The following is a 26,990-nucleotide window of genomic DNA, read 5'->3' as shown; positions in this document are numbered from 1 at the left end:
GACTAAATCATTTTTATTGTTCCTTTCTAATTTTCTAGAATTTTTGTACTATAATTGCTACTGAAAATGAGTTCATTATAGTGATGTTTTGCAAGGGTTTTCATAAATGTTGCAGTGTTATAATTCAATAAATAAGGACTGATATGAGGCATGGTATTGATTTCAGATAAAGAGCCACAAAATGGCCAAAGTCTGAAATATAAACATTTACTTTCTTTGAATTTTAAATTTATATTGAGATAGCATTGGTTTATAACATCGAGATTTCATGAGTGTAACATTCCAGTTTGAAATGTATAACATTTGTAGATTTCATGCATTATTTTCTAATACCTAAAGAACAGTTGTGATCATCTTCTTCTTATTAATCTGCTAAATGTATTTGCTAATTTTAATAACCTTCTTTTTAGAAAATGTTTCACTTCTGCTTTGAGTACCTTGTAATGTTTAGTATTACAGTTTGACATGTATAGGTACTACTTGTTGCTGTCCACTGAAAATCTGCTTATGTTTCACCATCAGAGACTTGATCTCCTTTGCCCAGTCTGCCCAAATGCTCATTTCCCTTGACCTCTGATAACCATTCTTTAGTTGTCATACATTTTAATGGTGTATCTTCGTTTCTTTGTTCACTTGCTTTATTTCTTTTTTTAATATTTATTTATTTATTTCCTTTTGTTGCCCTTGTTGTTTTTTTGTGGTAGTTGTGGTTGTTCTTGTTGGATAGGACAGAGAGATATAGAGAGAGGAGGGAAAGACAGAGAGGGGGAGAGAAAGATAGACACCTGCAGATCTGCTTCACCGCTTGTGAAGCGACTCCCCTGCAGGTGGGGAGTTGGGGGCTTGAACTGGGATTGTTACACAGGTCCTTGCACTGTGCGCCACCCACTTGCTTTATTTCTTTACATTCCACATAGAAGTGGTGTCAGAAGGCAGGCACTTGTATTTCTCTCTCGGACTTATTTACTTAACATAATGCTCTCAAGGATCATCCATGCTCTGGCAGATGAGAAAATTTCATCTTTTTATAGCTGAGTCCCATTCCATTGTGTATGTCCACCACAGTTTAATTCATTCATCTATCACTGGCAGGCTGTTTCCAAACCATAGTTATTGTGACTAATATTGCACTTAACATAGGGATACATATATATTTTTAAACTAGTGTTTCTGTATATTTTTTGGTAAATACCCAGAGGTGGAATATCTATTACTTACATTGAAAGTCAAGATATAAATTCTAGAATATCAAGGGACATATAATAGTCTTAAAGTTTGTCATAATTAAAACCAGTTGTCCCATAATGTATTTTCATTCACATATGGATTTAGATAGTCTACTTTAATATTCACCCATTGTTCATCATGTTTATTGACTATGAACTGTATGTTACAGGGAATTAAACAAAAATATATTTTTGTCTTAAAGAAGAATTCCTATTAACATGAATATATATGTACTTTAAAAGATAGTTCATGTTGATATAATAAAATATACAGAGAGAGATAATGACTTCAGAGCTTGTGTGGGGTACAAGTACTTTTTTATTTTCAGAGCACTGCTCAGCTCTGGCTTATGGTGGTACAGGGGATTGAACCTGGGACCTCAGAGCCTCAGACATAAGAGTCTCTTTACATAAACATTATACTATCTCTCCACCCTGGGGTACAAGAGCTTTTGAATGTGGGAGTTAAATATGTCTTGGAAACAGAAAGGAGATATGAAGACACTTGGGGACAAATTCATTGCTGTATTATTTTAGGTGTGTGTTTTCTTAAAGATTATTATCCTAAAATCGAGTAGAGTGTTGTATACTTTTCATATAGCTAGAAGGCTAACTCGTAGGAACTTTAGAAAGTGATAGAGTATTTGAAGTAGTAGTATTGACAGGAAAAATTATCTTTGTACTCTTTATAGAAATCAGTGATCATTCCAGATTGTCAGATTTAAGCATTTTCATACTCTTAATTTTATGGTTTGTTTCATAAGAGTTTTTGGGTAGTGAAACTGTTGTGATGGACAACAAACTAGATACTGAGAACATCTCTTTAATTTTTATATTTTCTTCACAACAGTGTTTATGGCAGCATGATTATAGTCTATTGTGTTATGATCAATTTGTTCTCTTGGCTTGATCTTTCTACTGAATAATTGGCAATAGTAGATTAGTTATAAAACAGATCATCTGTTTGTTACACAGGCTTCTTATGGATGTACAAATTGTTAAAATTCATTTCGTATAAAAGCTGCAAGCACAGAATACGTTATTTTTAAAGTTCTTATGAAATTATTCTATACTTTCTCGTCAAAGTTTTTTTTTTCTCATTATTAGTCACAAATGGCAGAATACATTTCCAACTCTCAGTTCGTTGTACCACAATCATGACATTTTCCAACTGTCTCATAAATTTGTAACATTTGTTACAAGGGAGACTAGTAAAGCAAAATGTGTCACTAGTGCTGAAGAAAATGGTCCTGTGGTAATTACTGTGCCACTGTCAACGATAAAATTGGTGCTTGAAATTTAACGTAATAATTACACCAAAGAAGTTATTGAGTGCTTGCAATGTGCTGGCCTATTTGTGGGATAGTCCAAGTGCATTAGATATTGGGTACCAGCCTTACAGTATTGTTGAAGCCGAGTGGTGGCGTACCCATTAGAGCAATGTCAAGCAACTTGGGTTCAAGCCCTTGGTCCCCACCTGCAGGGGGAAAGTTTTGTGAGTCATGAAGCAGTGCTGTGTGTCTGTGTCCTTTTTCCCCGCCTCTATCTCCTCCTCCCCTATTGATTTCTAACTCTATCCAGTAAATAAATAAATACAAAGATTAGTGTTATTCCCACTTTATGTAGAGAAATAATAAGCCTCAGAAAGGTCTGTGCAGTTTGAATACAGTTTAACAGCAAATAGTGGAGAAGCTAGAATTCCGAAGCAGTCCCCTGAGAGTAAGTGCACAAGTAAGCACTGTGAAGAACCACTGAGGCCAAGAGAGTGCTACATAATTTGGTTTGTTAGAATAGTCAGGAAGTAGAAAAACTGGTATTTAGATATGGATCCCTTTAGTGGCAGTGTATTGCTATATTGCCTGTCAGTATTTATACTCAATTTTGACAGTATTCAAATTGTAAGCATGCTATTTATGCTTCCTTTGTTCTGACATAAAGGGGGCAAAATTGGGGCAGCAATGCCTTAGATAGTAACTGGCAGAGGGAGGACACTTTGCTAAGGATATGGCTGAGAGCCAGAATGGAATAGCAAAGAAAATTTCATAATGCCATTTTATTATTTTAGAGCCATCACATCAAAGCAAGGGTGTTTCAGGGAAGAAGCATTTCTCCCTTACTCAGTTTCCTTGTAAGAATATTTGAATTACTTTTCCAAAATCAGGTAGAATCCTTGCCCTAGTTCTTTGCTAAGTAACCCAGAGTAAATTCTTTTGACTGATTTCTTCTTTGTGTCTTTTGGGTTACCCTGTCTTGTGCCTTAATTTTGTTTTTACTGTGTTTTATTTTACAAACTGAAAGTGTTATTTATGGTCCTGAGAAAGAACACTTTTTTTGTTCTTTCTAAAAGAGGGCTGGTTAAAATGCACATAGTATGAAGCTCAAAGAGCTGCACAAGGATCCTGGTTCAAGCCTCAGCCCCCTTCCTGCAGGGTGGTTGCTTCACAAGAATTGAAGCAGGTCTGCAGCTGTCTGTCTGCATCTCTCCTTTTCTGTCTCCCCCTTTCCTCTCAGTTTCTCTGTCCTATTCAATAAAATGGGAACAGTGGCTGCCAGGAGCAGTAGATTTGTAGTGCAGGCGCTGACTGACCCCAGCAATAACCCTGGAGGCAGTGAATGAGTAAATGAATGAATGAGTGTGCTATATAGTATGTGTTAATTTTTTTTTTTAATTGAAGGAAACACAGAGCTCAAAAGATTAACTAGAAGCACCTTTTTTCTTTCTTATTTTTTTTTTATTGAGGGGTTAATGGTTTGCAGTGTAGTCTCTTTTTTTACTCACCACTCCCCTCACCAAAAGTTGTGTCCCTATGCCCACCCACATCTCCCACAGTCTTAGATAGAAGTTGACATTTGTTTTAATATTCATATGCTCAGTTCTCTATATTATGCATATTAAGTGAAACCATTCTGTAGTTGTCCTTTGCCTCCTCACTTGCATCACTGAACATAATCTTAGCTCTAATTCCACCCATCTTACCCCAAAGGACACACTATCATCTTCCTTTATGAAGCACTTTTTAAAAAATGTATTTAGCATTGGTTTAAAGTACTGCATAATTTCATGAGTTCAATTTCTCACCTCTGTTCATATATAAACCTCACTGAAACCACCTCCAAAATTTTATTATCACCACAAATCAGTTTGACCCCTTTTACTCATTCCTCCTGGTCCACGTGGAGGACTCTACCTCTATGGGATCCACCATATTTTCATTTTTATATGTGTTTTTATTAGCGTAATAATAATTGACAAGAACATAGGATAAGAGGGGTACAATTCTACACAATTGTCCCCACCAGAGTTCTATATCCCATCCTATCCCATCCCTTGATAGCTTTCCTATTCTTTTCCTCTCTGGGAGTATGGACCCAGGGTCATTATGGGGTGCAGAAGGTGGAAGGTCTGGCTTCTGTAATTTTTTCCCCTCCAAACATGAGCCTTGACAGGTCGATCCATTCTCCCAGCCTCTCTCTCTCTGTGGGGCAGGGATCTGGGGAGGTGAGGCTCCAGGACACATTGGTGTAGTCATCTGCCTAGGGAAATCCGGTTGGCATCATGGTAGCATCTGGAACCCAGTGGCTGAAAAAGAGTTCAGATATAAAGAGGTGAATTCCAGAACAACATTGGTGAGGTCGTCCACCCAAAGAAGTCAAGTTGGCGTCATGGTAGCATCCGCAAGTTGGTGGCCGAGTAGTGGAGCTGAGGGATTGACACCCCATGCCTCGTGGCTCTGGACACAATCTTAAGTGAAACGTGTCAAGGTGGTACTGGTTACGTTGATCTGGTTGAGCTCATCAGATACAGTATCAGATGGTGTGGATCAGGAGAGGCATGAAGAAAAGCAAGCCATGCTCCAAAAGAATCACCATATTTTTCAGACCATAAAGGTTTTTTATTGTGTTTTGCCAGTTCTTTTTTATTATTGTTGTAAATTATACTCCACATTCAAATGAGAACATCTGGTAATAATCTTTCCCATTTTGACTTATTTCACTTAGTATAATCACCTCAACTTTCATTCGTGTCACAAAAGACAATATTTCATCTTTTTCTCTCCCTCTCTTTCTCTCTCTGCCACCTGGTTTATAGTTGAGGCCCTGTGCCTGCACAACAAACCCACTAATTCAGGTGGACTTTTTTTTTTCTTTTTTGATCACAACAGATAAAAGTTGAAAGTGAAGAAAGAGAAAAAGAAACACATGCAGCATCGTTCCACCACTTGCGAAACTTCCTCCCTGTAGGTGGGAACTGGGAACTTGAACCCGGGTCCTTGTATATGATAATGTGTATTCTACTGGGTGTACCACCACCCAGCCCCACCTGATTTCATTATTTTTAATAGTTAAATAGTATTGTGTTGAATATATATGCCCATCTCCTTTAGAAAAAGAAGTCAACTGCCCATGGACATTTAGGTTGATTTCATGTTTAGGCTTTCATTGAATAACAGTGCTATGAACAGAGGGTTGTATATATCCTTTTGAATTAGCTTTATAGTCTTCAGATAAATGATCAAGATGGTACTGCTGAATCTAATGGCTTGGTGATAAACTGAAGTCTTTTAAAATGCCTTTGTTTTCCACTAATAAACTAAAATAAATGAGTCAATGTATCAGATAGTAGCTTTTTTTCTTTATCATATGTGCTGGAGAGATTTATTTTATTCCTAAGAAGTCTATTCTTTATCAAAGTCAGAGTTTATTAATAATACATTGTGGTGCTGAGTATACATTGAATCTATTTTGTAGTTCCCTTACTTTTTAAGCAAGAGAAGAATACGATGAAGAAATGGGAAATGTTCATTTTGTTTTAATTAGGAAGAACTATGTAGGTTATTGCAGAGTAGGTGGTGGGAGTAAAATTTTTCCCCTGCAGGTGGGATGGGGGTTCGAACCCCAGTCCTGTGCATTGTAACGTGCACTCAGCCAGTTGTACCACTGCCTAGATCCAAATTTATGGTTTTCTCAAAACTGTTTTACTGTAGGAAAGGAAATTTATATTTGGATTTTGTGAGTGAGTGTGTGTGTATGTGTGTGTTTGGCATAGGTAGGGCATGGTATGTTCTACACTTAGAATCCCTTGGCGCTTTAAATAACATGATGTTTGCACTTTGCATAGACACAATATTCACATCACTTGGTTTCTTCCAACAGGAGAGATACAAACAAGAGTCTATTTGCCAGTATCTGTAACTTTATTTCTTTAATATTTTATTTGCTTGGGATAGAGACAGAGAGAAATAGAGAGGAGAGAGAAAGATAGAGAGAAAGAAGTAGATACCTGCAATCCTGCTTCACCACTTATAATGCTTCCCCCCTGCGGGTGGGGACCAGGGGCATGGACCCTGGTCTTTGAGTTCTGTAATGTGTGTGGTCAACCAGGTGTGCTACCACCTGGTCCCTGACTCTGTACTTTTAATAACATAAGTTTATCTTAAAGTGAATTATTTGATTGCTTAGATCACAGTCATTTCTATTTTGAATATATTAATATATTTTCTTGTATATAAACTAAGGACTGGAACTGTGACTTGGTAATGACTACTGTCCAGTGTTCACATGCAGTTGTTCCTTTTTTTATTAGTTTGTTTGTGCCTCCAGAGTTATTGCTGGAGCTTGGTGCCTGCACTATGAATCCACTGCTCCTGGTGGCCATTTTTTCCATTGTTGTTGCTGCTGTTATTGTTGTTACTGTTGGTGTGTTGCTGCTGTTGATGTTGTTGGATAGAACACAGAGAAATTGAGAGAGATGGGGAAGACAGAGAGAAGGAGAGAAAGATAGACACCTGCAGACCTGCTCCACTGCTTTTGATGTTTCCCCCCTGCAGGTAGAGAGGCGGAAGATTTGAATAGGGACCCTTGTCAGCTTCCAGGGCTATCACCTGGTCCCCATAGTTGTTCTTTTTAAATAATAATAAAACAAGTCCTTAAAAAATATCCTACATGCTCATTTCATGAATATTATCACTGCCATGTCATATAAATTCCCAAACCACAGTGTTAACAAACTACCATCAGGTGTCGGTTTGTTGCCTTCATGATCTGAAAAGGGGATTTTATGGTGTATTACATCACTACATGCATTTGCATTCAGAGGCCAGTTGTTAACATTTTGAGTGGCAGTCAGTCTTTAGAAGTTCCTGTGAATAATGAAGCCATTCACGGTGTCTAGGAATTTTGCCTTTCTTCAGCGATATGATTGTCTTTTTTTTTAAAGAATATTTAATTGCATTACTCATCCACTTTTTAATATTTAATAATAATTTTATTATCAGGACAGAATGAGAAGGGCATGACTTGCAATATCTTGTGCTGGTCATCAATTTTCTTATCGTGACTTAATGAATATTATAATTACAAGGAGAGGCAGAAATAGAACTTAAGTTGGTTGTAGGTTGAAGCTTGCTAATTTATTGGTTTTAGCTGGGGCAAATCTCGGGATTGGCACAGGGAACAATAAAGAAATATCTAGAGGTGTTTGAGAAACCCTCGCAAAAACCTTTGCAACCTGCTATCATGCCTCAGTTAAAATAATGAACACAAAGACTGAATAAAGTTATACACACTGCCACTAGCAATTCCTGCTGGTTCTATAGCAATTGAAAAGAGATCTTGACAACTTACCAAACTTACTCTTGGCTGGTATATGTTCTTTTAATCCCCATTAATGCTTTTGACAACTTTTCATTATCTTTTCTTAAACATTTTTTACTGCTATTTGCTCTCAATGAAGATAAGTTCATAAGCATTTTGAGTGGTAAAATGTGACACAGCTATCATGATAATAGTCTTTTGTACTGAATTCACAACTCAGTGTTCCAAAGTGCATTTGAGTACCTCTCATTAGGCTTGTGGGATAAAGGTCAGGGGGGTGTTCTTTGTTGGCGATGGTACTTCTTTATTTTTATTTATTTTTTATTTTATTTGTGATTTAATAATGATCGACAAGATTGTGGGATAAGAGAGGTACAGGGTACAATTCTATACAAGTCCCACCACCAGAGTTCCATATCCCATCCCCTTCATTGGAAGTTTTCCTATCCTTTATCTCTCTGGGACTATGGACCAAAGATCTCTAGGGAGTGCAGAAGGTGGGAGTTTTGGCTCCTGTAATTGTTTCTCTGCTGCAGATGGGCATTGACAGATTGAACCATACTCCCAGCCTGTTTCTAGCTTTCCTAAAGGGTAGGGCTTTAGGGAGGTGGGGTTCTAGGACACATTGGTGAGGTAATCTGTCCCGGGATGTCAGTTTGGTGTCATGGCAGCATCTGCAACTTGGTGGCTGAAAAGCATTAAGATATAAACCAGAAAAAAAATGTTTAATAACTAGGAATCTAAAGGTAAGAATATAGCAGATGAAGTTTATGGTCTTCATGTTGGAAGAAGCTAGGAAGTCTAATTTAGGTATATTCCAAGTAGCCTATGACATTACTAATTTTTGCCCGAGCCCCACAGCTAACATGCAGGTGGGCTAAAAGTATTGTCTGGGAAGATGGTGACAGAATTGAGAATAGAACTAGAAATCTGATCAGGGCAGAGAGTAGCTCCCCAAAATGGGAAAAATATATAAATACCGTTAACTATAAAAATCTATCCATCTGACCTAGAGCCCATATCTATTCATATTTAGCACAGGAGCCTGCATAACCTCTGCATCCCTGTTGGTCTGAGTGGCAATCGTACTTCTGATCCGTAATCAGACGCGTTATCCATTGCGCCACTGGCCCCGGCCTGAATCGTACTTCTAAAGCTTCTTTTGAAATGTAACACAGACCAAGGGGAGAAAATAAGTTTGCATTGTTTTGTGTTCTAGATATGGATATGCATATTAAATGACTCCCAATTTCCAAGTGCTAAAGGCTCCAAAAGTGGAATTAGACATGTATTATTTTTTTTTATTTAATGTGTTTGAAGCTGATTTTAAAACTAGTCATTTTTAACCCCCTGCAGCAACTGCTTCGAGAACGACAGCAGATGGCCAGCCGTCCCTTTGCTTCTGTTGATGTGGCACTGCAAGTAAGAGCTGAACAAACAGACTTTCTGCAAGGGCCATTAGAGGTAGGAACAGTGGTACTGAAAGGGGACCACTGTGATTTGCATATTTATTTCACTTCTCTAATCTGCATCTGCTTGTGAAGCCAGAGTCCTGATTATCTGGAGTTGACAAGATTCAGCTACGTATGTGATGCCATTTTCAAGGCACATGGTTTTAATAGTATGGCATGAGCTACAACAAAAGCCACTAGAGAATCTATTAGCCTAGGCAAGAGTGACACACCGCTCACCTGGCAGCCTTTCCCTGACAGATAGGAGTTGAAAGAATTTAAGACAGAAATATGATGGAAGAAAGAAAGTACCTATATTTAGTCTTTGCAGTGCCCATAAATTAATGATTCACATCTATCTTTATTAACAAAGTTGATTATAAAAAAAGTGGGTGGAAATGAGTTGCATTTTAATGGCATCGTTTCATTTTTGAAGGGTGAGAAGTGTAGAGGATTGTGAATATTTCTCTCTCTGGGTAATGGCTGTGCTACTATATTCTTTTACTGCAAATGTAAAAATAGAATATGTTGAACACATCATTATGTGCAAATAAATGTGGTATTAGGGGCCTGAAATAATGCATGAAATGGTTGCTGAAAATAAAAACCCCAACGAGGAAAAAGTCACAGATTGTGATTAATGACTAATCAAAGCATTTTGAGGGACAACAATTTAATTGTATGCTTCTTGTATATATTTACACTTTAGATGCTATAAAAGGTTAGATAATTAAGATATGCTGTAGTCTTGAAATTTATGATTTCCTTTTTTTAGAAAAAAAGAAGAGTCCTTCTATGACTAGTTTTATCTTTCTTGCTTCAGATTTTGATTTTTTTCAATGAAAGCAAGGAATATAAAGCAGATTCCTTTAGAACTTAGGTACAAATATAAATGCTTCTGCTTATAGATTTTTTAAAAATTTATTTGAGGATAAATTCTAAATCAGACCATAGAGATACTAAATAAAGGACAAGTTTTGAGAACATATTGCCCTGTTAATGTTTATTTTAAGTACTTTTGTACCTGAATCTTTAACTCCTCTAGATCACAGGTTGCCATGGAAGCTTAGAACATTAGGAAGTCTGTGTAAATCATGCATTACTTGGGGAGAAATTAGAAAAAAAAAAAAGACAGAATAATTAAGTGAAAAATTACAGTTTGTACTCCAGTTTCATTTTGACTCCTGGTTTCAAGTAACTTTAGAATAAAATTTTAGGTGCGGTGGGTAAATAGCATAATGGTTATGCAAAGAGACTCTCATGCCTGAGGCTCCAAAGTTCCATGTTCAATCCCCCGCACCACCATAAGCCAGAGCTGTGCAGTGTATAAATTCTCTCCTACTTGACAATCTATGCAGTCTTCAAATATGGGCAGCTTCATCGCTGTATACTTCTGGTTAATCTTTATGGGCAGCTTCATCACTGTATGTTTCTGGTTAATCTTTGTGGACAGTTTCTTTAAATATTTCTAGTGCTTCTCTCTCCTGCATTTCCTATTGATATTCTTGACATTTCTTTTAGCATCTGCCTTTCTTATTTTTTCTTCTTTTCCTTCTATTTTTTTCCTCTTCCTGATGCCTCTGTGAATATTTCTGAACTGGAAGCATACTAATTTTGTCTTGCATGTGTCCTTCCTGCTATTGAAACCATCCATTGACTTTAATGATGGTGTGTTAACTACAGCTAATACATGCTGTCGGTTTTTCTTCACAGCCATTATGGTTAGTTCATATTTCTAAACCCCTTATCTTTCTGAGACCATTTATGATATTGAAATTCAGTGTTGTTCCATATATACCATTATATTCTACTTTATTGGCTATAAAGATTGTTTTATTTTTCTGTTTCTTTAGTGTTTACATTCATCAAAGACTTCCTTTATATTTTTCTGTATATGTGTTTAATCATAGCTACTAGTCTACACTTAAGAAGAGGGATAAAAGCCCTAATTGTAGATTGTGCTCTCACAGATAATTGTTAGAAATTGGGAAGTTGGCCAACTGAGTGGAATATAATATAGACTCGTCACTACTGATCATTTACCACAGGTGTCCCTCTTACTACAGAGAGCTATCTAGTACCCCCTTCCCAAACAGTATTCTTTTTTTTAATTTATTTTTTATTTAAGAAATGATAAATTAACAAATCCATAGGGTAGGAGGGATACAACTCCACACAGTTCCCAGCACCCAATCTCCATATCCCACCCCCTCCCCTGTTAGCTTTCCCATTCTCTATCCCTCTGGGAGCATGGACCCAGGGTCGTTGTGGGTTGCAGAAGGTGGAGTCGGGCACTAGCACAGCGGGTTAAGCGCACGTGGCGCAAAGCACAAGGACCGGCATAAGGATCCCGGTTCGAGCCCTGGCTCCCCACCTGGAGGGGAGTCGCTTCACAGGCGGTGAAGCAGGTCTGCAGGTATCTATCTTTCTTTCCCCCTCTCTGTCTTCCCCTCCTCTCTCCATTTCTCTGTGTCCTATCTAACAACAACAACAACATCAATAACAACAATAACTACAACAACAATTAAAAAAAAGGGGGGCAACAAAAGGGAAAATAAATAAATATAAAATGACCAAACAGTATTCTTAGCCAAGTGTAGCCTCCCCTTGGTATAACTGCCAGGTCAACAGTTCTGGTGTGAAGAAGTAAATGCTTAGGGGCTGACTGGCTTCCTGCAGGTATGTCTCTAGGACCCTTAGTCCAGCTGAGCTCTGGAACTACTCCTTCATTAGTTTTCAGATGAGGTTTGGCACTGTGCTGGTCCTGCTCCTTTTCTGCCCCACTACAGGCAAACAAGGCATCAATTCAGCCAGTCAATCGAGACTTTGGCCCTCTGCTGTTACAGGTCACTTCCTACAAGTGTCCTAATCACCTACTCACTACTTTTCAAGTGTTTCTTTTAGATTCTATATGAATGCTAAGAATCATCAAACTTCCTGTTTTTGAACTCTGGAAGTGACAAGTGACTCATTCTGGTTTGTCATTTGTTGGTGGCACGACTGTGGTCTACAAGTGCTTTCTAGTCCATAAACCGTTATGTTAATAATGCTATTCTTGTGATTCTTCTCACTTTTATTACTGAGTGGTATAAATAACTGGGATCTTTCTAATTTCATGTGTTTCCACTTGCATTCAGTCAATTGTCATAGTAAAAATTAATCTGCATACTCCTATCAAAAGGTCCTTTTCTATTGGTAAACCATACTCTACTTATCAATGTATAATATTTCTCATTTTCTAGGATATCCTTTACCATCATACAGTTTAGTATACTGTTTGACTTTTAGTATATCCAGAGCTGTGTAACAATCATCAAAGTAAATATTAAAATGTTTCATCAACAACCCTCTTCAACACATAGCCTACTTCTTAGCAATTCATTCTTGCCAATTTTTCCTCCAATGCTCTCCCTTCCCCTAAGTAAACACTAGTCAACTTCTTTTTATATTTACATATCTTGTCTATATCTTTATAGCATACATGATGTGTGGTATACAGTGGTTTGTGATGCGCTTCTCTTCCTTAGCATACTATTTTCAAAGTTTATCCATGCTACAGAACTTATCAGTACTTAACTCCTTTTTATTCTAAAGTCATATTCTGTTGTATAGATGCAGTTTTTAAATACAGTCGCATGTTGACGGACATCTGGCCTGTTTCTACTTTTTGGATATTCCGTGCAAGGCTCTCATGAATGTTTTTATATGTTTCGTTGTGGGCATATGCTTTTGTTTCTTTTGGTTATATAATTTAGAAAAGACTTACTGGGCCATGTGGTAATTTTGCATTACATGTTGAAAAGACTGCTTTTCCTTAATGGATGATCTTAGGACCCTTGTTGAAAATCATTTGACCATAAATATAAAGATATATTTCTGGACTTTCATTACCATGCTGTTGATTGATTATATGACAGTACTGCACTGTCTTAATAAGTAAAGCTTTTAGTGAGCTTGGGAATTGGGAATGTGAGACCTCTAGCTTTGTTGTTTTTAAAGATTGTTTTCTAGGGTTCTTAGAATTTTCAGATGAATCTTTTGCTTCAGAAAAATATCCCTACAGCACTTTCATAGGGATTGTATTGAATCTGTAGGCTGATAGGGTATTAACATTCACTTTATTAAAGCAATGGTAACTAAGTACTTTCATGCTCCCTATTCAAACCCCTAAATTCATTACTATATTTCCTGCATCTTAATAAATAACTGTGTTTTCTTATGCTTAAAATTCCCTGTAGCCTTACCCATCTAATGATCACAGAAAATCAACAACTTAGGCTTTTAAAATTCAAGTTGAAATGAATATTTCTCTGTAGATTATTTAGAGCTTAGATTGCTTGCTTCTTCCTATAAAAATAAACTTTAGAAATAGATCTCAGCAGCTAACTAGTAATTCATGTATTTGATATACTTTAGAAAACAAGAAGTAGAAGCAGGGTATTTAAAAGATACTGCATTTCTCCTTGGCTTAGCAATTTATAATAGCTAAGTAAAGTGTTATATATTTATACATATACTGCACACATATACATGCACACATTCATTCTCAGTGGTTATAGTTCACTGGAAACTACTCCAAATCTTTCTTTTTTAATGGACATAATTTATACAATGTGGTTTATTGATTTGCTTACACAGTGAATTCTGAAACCTAGTCCTACTCTGAAAGCACATTTAAGGATTTTACTTATATCTAAAAGTCAAATCAATTTACAAATTCCTCCACTGGGTTTTTAAAAATCTTTTTATTTATTAACATTATAGGCTGATGAGAAAAAGAGATCTTCTGATAGGTATTTTGTTTCTTTGGGTAAATCTACAGGAGAGAAATTGCTAGTTCATTCAGTAGATCCATGTCTCGTTCTGAGAAATCTTCAGACTATCTTCCATAAGGGTTGGATGAATTGACATTCCAACCAGAAATTCAAAAGTGTCCCTTTCTCTTTGCATCCATCCAACATTTGTTGTTAATGTCCTTTCTGATGTGTAATGTTCTCATGGGTATAGAGCAGTATCTCAGTATTATCTTTATTTGTATTTCTTTGATCATTAGTGACTTTGAGCACTTTCTCATGTCTGTTGACCCATTGGATCTTTCTCAGTGATATTTCTTTCATTTATTTATTTCTTTTTCTTTTTTTTGCCTCCAGGGTTAGTGCAGGGCACAGTGCGTGCACTATGAATTCACTGCTTTTGCAGGGTTTTTTTTTCCTTTTGTTGCCCTTGTTGTTTATCATCGTCATTATTATTGTTGTTCTTGCTGTCGTTGTTGTTGGATAGGACAGAGAGAAATGGAGAAAGGAGGGGAAGACAGAGAGAGGGGGAGAAAGACAGACACCTGAAAACCTGCTTCACCACCTGTGAAGCGACCCCCTGCAGGTGGGGAGCCGGGGGCTCGAACTGGGATCCTTACACCGGTCATTGCACTTTGTACCATGTGCGTTTAACCCGCTGTGCTACCACCCGGCCCCCTCAATGATGTTTCTATCCATGTCCTATTTTCATTTTATGAAGAGTTTGCTGTTGTTGTTGCAAAGTTAACTGAGTTCTTTATGTGTTTTGGTTTTGGGTCGTTTCTTTGAAGTATGTTGAATGAAAGTTTTCTCCTGTACTATAGGATATTTTTCAAACAGGCTATTTTATTAGTTTTTAAAAATCTTTTAATTGATTTATATTGAATTGAGACAGAGAGAAATTGAGAGGGGACAGAGAGATAGAGAGCTAAAGAGACAAAGAGTCACTAGCAGCCCTGCTTTCCCCCTGCAGATTGGGACCAGGGCTTGAACCCAGGTCCTTGTGTATGTACTATGTGTGATTAACCAAGTATGCCACTGCCTGGTTCCTCTTTTTTTTTTTTTTTTAAATGCAGTGCTAGAGATCAAAACCAGGTTCTCATTCACTGAAAGCATACCACCCCAAAAGTCTCTTTCCTTGCCTTATATTTAATTCCAAACATAAGTATTTTTATGTCTGCTTATTTCAGTCTCTGAAATTCTTACAAACCAAAATCTATCATTTACTTCAGTTGACTCTCATTCATTCTGTTTATTATCTTGTATGTTTGGTGACCTTTGTGAATTCCTATTTATTTGATCTTAATCTGTAGTTTTAGCAGCCTACATGCAGAACACTTCCCCTAAAATAAGGATTGCTTTTTGCCAGAACCCAATAACTTGCTCTTTTTCTTTTAACCATATTTTCTAGGGACACTGGCATAGAGTTCAACCTCAGATCCTGCTTGTAACTTACTTCTGTCAACTTCTGGCTTCAGGCTGTTCAGCTTTCCTATTTAGTCTTGGCATTTTGCTTCCTTTCCAGTTTTAACTGGGTATGTGCTTGATCAGCCCAAAGAAAGCAATGCTGTCTACATGCTCTTTCAGCTAAAACTTGCATTGCACCCAAACTGAAAAATGGAGTCATCCATTGGGCCCAGGAGTTATTCATCTCAGTCGGTAACAGAGAGCAAGAAACTGTGTCTAGGCCATATCTTCTCATGCTCCTTATAATACTGGTTGAGAAGGTAAAGGCTTTCTTGTTTGAAGAAACTTATTTAGAATAAATCAGAGACTTTTCTAGTCACATATTTGTTTCCTGATATAAAGAGTGATCAGATTTCTACCTGCATTTTAAGAATTCTCTTAATCTCCTAAGATTATAAAATATCAAATAACTTGCTTGCTAATACTTAACAGAAACTACTTTTAAAAATTATTTTAATAAAGGATTTGAAATTGTTCAAAATTTTCAAAAAATTCAAGATTGAATGGAACATGAATTAAGGACTAAAGGTTGTTCTTCATTATTAATGTAATGTGAATAGAAACAATTAACATGCTAGACTATAATATGTGCCTTAAATTACTGAAACCTGCATAATCCTAAATTAATGTAATCAGAAGTCATAGCATGCCTAACTGATGAAAAAAGTAGTCTGTTTACACTTTAAATGAATATCTGTCTAAATGTCATAGGTAAATTATTGTTAAAAATGAAACTGCTAGTATTTTTAATACACAATTTAATATACATACTAGTTAGTATACATACATATGCATATATTTATATTTCTTATATACATTCAGAATTAAAATTTAAAAATGAAAGCTTTCAAGAGCTACTGTAATTATCTTATGTTTAATCATATTTTAATGAAATCAAATAATTTATTCATTTAGAGATTTATTTATTTTATTTTAGTGAATGAGAGACGAAAACGACTAGAGTATGTTCAGCTGTGCATTTTAATGGTGTGGGGATTGAACAAGGGACCTTGGACCTCTGGCATGAAAATCTAGTTCACAAATTGCTTAGCTATCTCCCTGCCCCTATTAGGTCATTTAAAATGATATATTACGTAGAGAACAAAAGCTAAAAATGAACAACAACAAGAAGAATTCATTAGTTTGCTCTCACAGTGTTTGCTATGGTGAGCAGAAGTCTTTGCTCTGCCCTTACCACCAGTATTTGAGTTTTTAAAAATATTTATTTATTTATTTATTTATTTATTCCCTTTTGTTGCCCTTGTTGTTTTATTGTTATAATTATTCTTGTTGTTATTGATGTCATCCTTGTTGGATAAGACAGAGAGAAGTGGAGAGAGGAGGGGAAGACAGAGGGGAAGAGAAAGACACCTGCAGACCTGCTTCACCACCAGTATTTGTATTGGCTACCCCTCAACAGAACATTAAGGACAGTGTCATATTGTAGTAAAGCTATATTAACATATAATAGTCTGCACTATTCTTAAATATAAGAATACTTTGAATAAGGTTATCATATAATTTATTGGAAATTTACAAGTATAGTTTAGCTGTTTTTATGGCAGTTTCCAGCTCTGAGTAAATAATGACTGCAGTTCAAACGCACTCTCTATCCTTGACCTTCTCTAAGATAAAGATGATGATACATTGGACCCATTAACATTACATATTTATTTTTTGTCACGTTTCTATAATTTATTTGAACCTTATCTTGTAAAGTTACCCACTTAAAAATATAGTGAGTATAAGCACTGTGCTCAGTAGTATGGTCACATTTTATCTGATGTAACTAAGAATATTGTCCAATCTTAGACTAACTTCAGGGTATTTTTTTAGTATAGTCAAACACTTTTCATAAGATTTATTTATTTTTATGAGGTAGAGAGAGCAGAGTTCTGTGTTGGCAGATACACTATTAGAAATTGAACTTAGGCCTCAGGCATGCAAGCCCAGCTCTCTACCTGCTAAGTCACTATCTGATCCCTGGCCAAGCATTTTCAGTGCTTGTTAGTTTAGTTTATATCACCGATATTCATGTATAATATGTTCAAACAAAGCTAATAATAATATCTTAATTGTGGTAGCTTAGCAATAAGAAAAAGTTATTTTGGGCTCCTTTCCAAACTACTGGTCTTGAAGCATTTGTGTGTCTGGTAGTTTACAATAGTTATTTTTCTGAGTTCTGTTTAAATATTTAATTCGGCCATAGTTCCCTGTGACAGTTACTGTTATTCTAATTTTGTGTTTCTTTTAAATGTCTTTTTGCTGACATTTCATGTAGAACCAATTACTAATTTAAAGTGTATTTCTTCCTTCTCTTCATTACAAACATAGTAGATAATCTGATCAGGCTTATATCCTCAATAGAATTACTGACTGTATGATCTCTATAAAATGCCATTACATCAAACAGAATTATTATAAGTGACATCCCAGATACTAGGAGCATAGTACTTGATATTTTTGATGTAGAACCTACACTTTAGCTATGTAATTATTTTCTTACTTCACTTTTTTTCCCTAGAAAATAAACTAGCAAACAGGTCAAATTTTAGGGTCAAAATTGGAATCTAAAACTTTACTTCAAGCCGGAATATACATTTTCCTATAAATAAAAGACCTGGATGTAAGATGCTATAAGCTAGTCTTAGGGACCAGGCGAGAATAAGGGAGGGGGGAAGGCTTCCTGTTGAAAAGCACATCCATGTAGGGAAGAACAGGCCTTCTTAGTTCCTCGTTCTCTGAGCTTCCTGATGCAGGTCCTTCACGTGTCCTTGAGAACGATAGCTGTTTTGCTTAGGCTCATCAGTCTTGTACTCACCTTCTCCTGCCTGATGAGTTGTGGCTGGCAACAGGCGGTGGGGCTGGCCAATGCTACATGGCAGGAGGGAGACTCAGGATCAGGGACCTAACTTTTCAGCAGTGCTTGATGTGATGTTTTGGAGTTTTCATAAGACATCGCCTTTCTGATCTCTCTCTCTATCTCTGTCTCTCTCTCTCTCTCTTTCTCTCTTTCTCTCTCTCTCTGCTGGGACACAGGTCTCACCCAGCTCCATTTTATATGCATCCTCACAGTTTATATGTGGAATATAGAAACCAATAATACTGTTCTTCTGTAGCTAAGCAAATATATTCAGATGTTCTAATTTTGTATAGCAGAGGGCAGTTGTTCATATTTATACCTTATCATTTTCTCCATAATTGTTGCAAACCTTATTTCATTTTTTGTTTCATGAAGAAAGATTCTGGATTGATCATTATGGATTGTACAAATGGTGCAGATGAAGCAGAGTAGAAAGCACATCTTATATTCAGAGGACCCTGAGTTTATAAACAAAAAAGACAGACAGAACATCAGAAATGGCAGCAAATGGTATGTCTCTCATAGAAAAATTGGGCAAGCTAAATAAAATTTATGTATTTTTTTCATGGAAGAGTATGACTTTTTTTTTATTCTTATGAGGGGATGGTTAATGTTATACAGTGCAATTATTGACACATGGGTAGTATCTCGTCTCCCCCTAGAAGTTCTTTGCAAAACACTCTCATCCACCATTTAGACCCCTTTACATAATCATGCAACACAAACCCAAAGTGAGTCATTATTTCTTAAAGCCTTTCTCATCTTCATTGTAAATTAACAAACAAAAGCAAAAATAACCCAATGTTATTTTCCAAAAAAAAAAAATTCTAGTGTAAAATCTACTTTATAAAGAAACTCATTGTACTATGAAAATGTGTTCAGTGAACATTTATCAGGTTTAAAATATGCATAACAGAAAAGGAGATGGATATGGGAAAGACATTATTTCTGTCTTCTAGCAACCTGTAAACTAATAGGAAAAATATGAGCTGTAAAATCACTTCCGTGAGATATGTGATTAATGTCAAAAGAACAATAAGCATAAAGAAAAAGAAATCAGGGAGTCGGGCGGCAGCGCAGTGAGTTAAGTGCACATGGAGCGAAGCGCAAGGACCGGCGTAAGGATCCCAGTTCGACCCCCCAGCTCCCCACCTGCAGGGGGGTCACTTCACAGGCGGTCAAGCAGGTCTGCCAGTGTCTGTCTTTCTCTCCCCCTCTCTGTCTTCCCCTCCTCTCTCCATGTCTCTCTGTCCTGCCCAACAACGACATCACCAATAGCAACAACAATAATAACTATAACAACAATAAAAAGGGCAATAAAAGGGAAAATAAATAAATATAAAAAAGAAAGAGATATGAAAACTAACAAAATATTTTTTTATAAAAAGAAGAAATCAGATGTCTAAAACATGGGATGTTGTTTAATATTTCACAAGTGCTCATCATGGTTTATCTTGACTTTTACAGACCTGGCAGTTTGTAACAGGCATAGTTATGCTCAGATGGAGGAATGATTAGAAGGGTTAGAATATGAGCAAAGCCAGCGACAAAAAGGCAGAATTAGCTGACTAAGAAAGAGCTGTGGAAATCAAATTAGAATATGTAAGAAACTGAATGTAGTGATATGTTGAGAAGAGTTTCTAACAGAAAAGTTTTACTGTTGACTATAGGAAGATAAGGCTGGCCTCATTTTGTTGGATCTATTGTTTGAAGAACAACTCTAGGGGAGAAATAAGTTGGGAAGCTACACCCTAAAACTTTCAATTTTTCCTTTTTTTTTTTTTTTTTGCCACCAGGGTTATTGCTGGGACTCAGTGCCTGCACCACGAATCCACTGCTCCTGGAGGCTATTTTTCCCTATTGTTGCCTTTGTTGTTTCTTTTTATCATTGCTGTGGTTATTGTTGTTGTTGTTATTGATATCGTCATTGTTGGATAGGCCAGAGAGAAATGGAGAGAGGAGGGGAAGACAGAGAGGGGGAGAAAAAGACAGACACCTGCAAATCTGCTTCACCATTTATGAAGGGACCCCCCTGCAGGTGGGGATCTGGGGGCTCAAACGGGGATCCTTGCACCAGTCTTTGTGCTTTGCACCATGTGAGCTTAAGCTGCTGTACTACCACCCACTCCCCCCGATTTTTTTTCCCCTTCCTTTTTTGTCATCTCAATGGCTTGACACGCTGGGATGACATTTTTCATATTGAAAAAGATAAGAGTGCATAGCACTGAAGTTTCCATCAATGTGTGTAGGGTTGTTGGGAGGAGGCTATTGTCAGACTGGAACCTGGGTAGTGTGCAGAGCAATGGAGGTTCACTATCCAGATGAACTATTTGCTGGCACCGCTTTATGCCTTGTTAAAATTTGTACTTATAGTGGATTACAAGACTATAGGATTACAGGATATAGTTCCATAGCACACCCACCACCAAGGTTCCATGTCCCCACACTCGCACCTCCCAAAGAGAAACAGCCATAATTTTCACAAACACACTCGTGAACCTTCCTCTTCATGTGATGCTCTCATGCTGTCACTGGGGGCTCAAACTGGGTCCTGGCCCTTCCTTAATAAAGTGCTGTGTAGGTGAGTTCTCTACTGACCCCTGTCAACATTTGAAAGAACAGACATTGAAAGTAGAAGATGTAAAAAAAAAAAAAAAAAAAGAAAGTAGAAGATGTATGTCTTAAAGAGTTATGCGTTAAAAAAAAAGAGTTATGCATCTAACTGGATATGGAGTCTCAGTCAAAGAATCAGACTGTTAGTGAGTTTCATACATAGTTGAAGTCATGGGAATGATGAATTAAAAGAAAAAAAAAGGAATCTAGGCAAATTGCTACAATAAAAGTATTGCAAGAATATTAGATTACATAAAGAATCTACTGATTGGGGCTGGGTGGCGGTGCACCCAATTGAGTACATGTGTTAAATGCTCAATGGTTCTAGTTCCTGGGTTTCACCTGCAGGGGGAAGCTTCACAAGTAGTGAAACAGTGCTTCAGGGATCACTCTCTCTCTCATGCTCTCTCCTTCTTCCTGCTCAACTTCTATCACTACCCAATAAATAAATAAAGTATTTTTAAAAGAATCAAAAGACTCATGCAGAAAAAAATCAAAATAATAAATTTAAGACTCTTAGATTAAAAAACAATAGATGCTGGTCAGGAGAGACAGCATAATGGTTATGCAGAAAGCTTTTCATGCCAGAGGTACTGACACCCCCAGTTCCCAAGTCTAATCTCCATCACTGCCATAAGCCAGAGCTGAACAGTGCTCTGGAAAAACAAACAAACAAACAAACAAAAGAAGGTGGAGCCACATGGAGGCACACCTGGTTGAGCGTACGTATTACCATGCACAAGGACTGAGGTTCAAACCCTAGCTCCCCACATGCAGGCGGGATGCCCATGAATGATCAAGCAGGTTTCCAGGTGTCTACCTTTGTCTCGGCCTCCCCTTCCTCTCTCAATTTCTCTGTGTCCTATCAAATAAAATAGAAATGAAAAGAAATGGCCTTCAGAAGTGGTGGATTCGGATTTAAGGCAAAATTTGGATTTGGTAGGCAAAACCAGTAAGTATAACACAAAGGAAAAATGGCCAAAGATCTCATCCTTTATTTTAAGTATTCAAAGAAGATTTAAACTGAGAACAAGGAGTTGGGTAATATAATTATTTGAGTGACTTTTCAAGAAGAGACATAGAAGGCTTGTTGGATAGGGTGTGTTAGTTGGTCAAGACAGAAAGTGGAGTTATCTAAGCTTTCTCTTTCTGCTCTCGTGTTCATTTTCCAGTACTGTTGATCACATCCTGTCAGTTACGCAACTTAAATATATTTTAAATCTATCGCTTCAACTCACCTACTTCTTTGTTTCAAGCCTTCAGGATGTTTGTTCCCTGAACTTGATACATGGCCCTTCTTAATCATCTCCCTGTCCCTGTATACTACTGTCTTCCAAGCTACTACTAAAGGAGGGAAATGGTTTCTAAGGTGAAAATGGACTGCATCATATTGTGAAATTTTTTTCAGTCTCTGCTCATTTTTTATAATAAAAATTCAGACTCCCCTGTAAAATGAACCATGCCTTATAAGGTCCAGCCCTTCCTCTTCTCCAGACATCCTATGCCATCCTGCCCCAAATAACCTGAATACTAATGAACTTGCATCTGTTATGTTAGTTTCTGATACTTCGTTTTTCTGAGAGAATTTGCCTATCTGGTAGAACTCAGCTCTCCCTTGAAGTCTGAAAGTAAAAAAAGAAAAACTACATGAATCAAGGGAAAAATGAATAGAAAGCTATTGTCTTAGGGTGGAAAATAGAATGATAGCACAACATTGAAATCTCAAAGGAACTTAGCATGAATTCAGTAGAGACATTGATTGTCTCATAATGACATTAAAGCTAGAGTTGACAGGAAAGCAGATGGTGAGGTTGGCTGGGGATTACATATATCGGCAAGGTGAATAAGGATTGAGTCCAGTTAATGAGAGATTCTAGGAAAGCAAGATGACAACCTCCTTTAAATTACTGGGGGGTGGGGTGGGGGTGGGAACAAATGGCTGACGGCAAAGGCAAGTATCTGTGATTGACAGTGTACGTAGTTCAAGGGCTAGACAGTTGATATTAATTAACTAGTTAATGAATCCATGCTTACTTTCTAGCATTTAATGTGTACCTCTTGTATATCAAGCTCTGAAAACGTGAGTACAGGCCCTGCTCTTGTGAAGAACAGTTTAATTTAGATGGAGGGAGAAAATCAGGACTTGGCCATTGGATTGCTTCCTAGCTATTGTTCAGAGCAGGAAGTTCAAACCCCAGAGGCACATGGGAGTACCGTTGTACCAGGGGAAGATCGGGTGATCCTTCCTATTTTTTTTTTCTCTTTTATTGTGTCCCTTTTACCTGGATGAAAAAAAGTGACCTGGAAATGGTGAGATGAAATGGATGTGTAAAATTTTGCCTTTCTCACCCAGTAATAATAACAGTATCTTTAAAAAGATTCAAGTTACAAAGAAGTTTGGTGGCCCAGGAAGTGGCATCATAATAGAACATAAGACTTGTATGTTTGAGATCCTGGGGTTGTGTTTCTGACACTGCATATGCCACAATAATGCTATGGTTCATTCATTCTCTCTCCCTCTGTCTCTCTCTCTCTCTTTCCCACCCTCCCTTTCTACTCTCCCACCCTCCTTCCCTTCCTCTCTTGAATTATCTTTATTTTATTTACTGGATAGAGACAGCCAGATATCGAGAGGGAAGGGGGTGACAGAAAGAGAGAGAGAGAGAGAGAGAGACAGAGAGACCTGCAACACTGCTTCATTACTTGCAAAGCATTCCCCTGCAGGTGGGGACTAGAGGCTTGAACCCGGGTCCTTGAGCATTGTAACAAGCGTGCTCAACCAGGTGCACCACCACCTGGCCCCTTTTTTCTCTCTCTTTAATAAATTTATTAATATATATATATATTTTAAAAGATGTTAGGATTTCCTAAGTTGCCTTATTTACTATTTTCAATTAGAGCCTGTGTTACAGTCACTCAACTTGAAACTTTCCTGTCTAAACCACACAGATAATCTACCAGATTTAGAAACTAATAAATAACTTTAACTTAGAAAAGATGATGATTTTAAATCTCTAGGAGAAATCTTCACCATATTGGAAAATATTATTTAGCCACTGTATCATACACACATATCTTTATCCCAGGGGAAAATGAAGTGAAAAGTATTATGTACTTTATGTGAGTAAATACTGAACATGATTAAACCTACATAGTTTAGTGTCAAAGGCTTTATTGCTTTAAGAGCAGTTTCAGGTTGGAAGCAAAATTTAGAAAAAGGTGGAAATTTCCCATCTCCTCATGCCACAACTAATGTCTTGCATACATTAAAATAAATGCTGTCTAAAGATTTTTTCAAGATTAAATTATTTTTATAAGATCGAAGAAGCTGAGCACACCACTCAGCTCTGGCATATTGTGGTGTCAGAGATGGAGCCGTGGGCCTCTGAACCTTGGTGTGAAGTGGTCCCTTAGCTCCACAGAAGTTCTTTTTACTTAGAGTTTCTTGTTCAAATATTCACTCTTTCAAGATTATATGAATATTTGATGGCTGTATCATAGATGTAACCATTAAAACTCTTAAAAGATACACTGTGACCTCTGTGTGAATATTAGGGGGAATTTTTAGCAAGTACAAAATAGATTAATTGTATCTTACATAAACTGATTTTTGAGCAAGTTCCATGTAAGATTGTATAAAAGGACATTAAATTCTGATGGCCTCTTTCAGTCCACAAGACAAAACAAATAATAACCAGAGAAGGTACGTTATATAATACAGGATGTGCCAGACAACATATGGATAAAGTCAGTGTCCTAGAATATCTTAGAACCTGCTGTGGAAAAGTGACACTAATTACCTTGTCCCTTTAATTATCCCCCTCTCCTGCTGCTTCTGTCTTTCAGTCCAGCTCTGTTACTTCTCTGTTTCAGTCCAGCTCTGTTACTCTGTTACTCCAGCTCTGTTACTCCTCTGCTTCTGTCTTCAGTCCAGCTCTGTTACTCTGTTACTTCTGTTTTTCAGTCCAGCTCTGTTACACCATACATCACAAAGCAGATGTGTGGAATGATAAACCTGAAGGCCTATAAGGTCCCCAGATACATCTGATCAATGGAAAAACGTTAACATTGGTATTGGAGTAATAAACATATTTTATTATACATTTATTTGTTTTTCTATTTGTTGCCACCAGGGATGTGCTGGTGCTCAGTAACTGCATGCCTTCACCATTCCGGGCAGCCATTTGTTTTCTTCCTTCTAGATAGAAGGTGAGAGACAAAGGTAGAGCAAAGAGACAGAGAGAGAAAGAGACGCACCACAATGCCACTCCATTGCTTGTGAAGATTTACCCCTGCAAACTCCGCCATGTGGTGACCCAGGACTTGACCCCAAGTCCTTATGCATGTAACATGTGCACTCTACCAGGGGAACCACCTGCTGGCCCCAGTAAAGATAGCTTACAAGAAGGTCAATTATGGGATGCATCTTTCCTCTTTAATACTGATTTTTTTTAACTTTTTACTTTATTTATTTATTTTCCCTTTTGTTGTGTTTGTTTTTTTATTGTTGTTGTACTCATTGTTGTTGTTCTTGATGTTGTCTTGTTGGATAGGACAGAGGGAAATGGAGTGAGGAGATGAAGACAGACAGACGGGGTGAGAAAGACACCCGCAGACCTGCTTCACCCCCTGTGAAGTGACTCCCCTGCAGGTGGGGAGCCGGGGGCTCCAACCAGGCCTGGTCCTTGTGCTTTGTTTCTTGGTTTCTTTCTTTTCCAACTCCCACTAATACCAGTGACCATTTTAACATAATCACAGACATCAACGATTATAGTTTAATTGAATCTGAGTTTGATTCGCTAAGTTCTTCGCTTATCACCCTAGTACTGAAAACAATTTGGGGGTGCCAAGTGGTGGTACACCTGATTGAGCGTACATATTACAGTGCTCAAGGACCCAAGTTCGAGCCCCTGGTCCCCACCTGTGGGGAAAAAGATGTTCAAGTGCTGAGGCTGGGCTGCAGGTGTCTCTCTGTCTCTCTCCCTCTCTATGCCCCCTATCCTTTCAATTTCTGACTGTCTCTATCCAGTATAAATAAAGATTATACAAACATTTTTAAAAATAGCTTTTTAGAACATTTAAATATTGAAAACAAATTTCTGATTTATTTTTTTAACTTCAGTATAACTTTGTTGAGGGCATCTTGATTTATAGGAGTGTTTTTAAGCACAAGAGTTTGTTTTCACAAGATATTTTTGTCTAAGTTTTTATTGATCTTTTGGCTGGATCTGTTTATACTATTTATAGGTAATGTGCAAAGTATTTTGTTTGGTGTGTAATTCTAAGCATTTATTTAACAAGCAGTGGAAAATCATCATACCTAAATGGGAATAAAAACTCATTAAGCGACATTGATTTACTTTATTATCATATTATGTGTACAGTTTCTACAGAGCATTGTATAGACATTAAATTAATTTAAGGTGCTACTTAAGTTAACAATGTAGGTCATTTGATTTATCATTTTATTTACTGTACTTTTAAAATTACACACTGACTGTAATTCTAGAGGTACTTTCTTAATTCTTATTATCATACGGCTCTAATTTTTCTCACTGAGAAACTCAAGTGGAATACATAGCTAGTTTTAATTAAGAATAGGGAGGAAAAAACCTACTTCATTAGAAATTCTTTTTTGCCCATCTAACAAAAATGACCATAAGCAATAGGAGATTAGTCAGATGTGAAAAATGATAACTAACCAGTTAGAGGAAACCTGTGACAAACTACAATAAGTAGGAAGTAACCTTGACATAATTCAGTTCATGTGTGAGTATCTACAGTTTATTATATTCCAGACAGTATCCATTACCAAAGATGAAGGGCCAAATTAACTTTAATGTTGCACTCTTCACAAGACATTCCGTAGCTAGCAATAACATTAAGATAATGCCGTTAAAATAAGAATTTCAATTATAAGGCAGATGAGACTATGAAAAACATGACAGCCTTAATGAGCAGTAGGAGTTGGTATTCACTTTGA

At 37.1% G+C, this 26,990-nt stretch overlaps 1 protein-coding gene across 2 annotated transcripts in view; it reads left to right on the top strand.

Moving 5' to 3' along the window:
• ATRNL1 (attractin like 1) overlaps positions 1–26,990 on the top strand; it is a 700,209-nt gene that overhangs the window by 414,318 nt on the left and 258,901 nt on the right. Inside the window, exon 27 of one of the 2 annotated variants that reach the window (XM_007519967.3) lies at positions 9,177–9,284. The exons of the other annotated variant lie outside the window; for it this stretch is intronic. Coding sequence (XP_007520029.2) covers positions 9,177–9,284 — 108 coding nt within the window. The remainder of the gene's footprint in view (positions 1–9,176; positions 9,285–26,990) is intronic. 2 annotated transcript variants of the gene reach the window in all.

Source organism: Erinaceus europaeus, chromosome 14 (genome assembly GCF_950295315.1).
Source record: "Erinaceus europaeus chromosome 14, mEriEur2.1, whole genome shotgun sequence".
Taxonomy (NCBI): domain Eukaryota; kingdom Metazoa; phylum Chordata; class Mammalia; order Eulipotyphla; family Erinaceidae; genus Erinaceus; species Erinaceus europaeus.
Note: the sequence above shows the minus strand (reverse complement) of the source record. Positions and strands in the feature narration are given on the sequence as shown.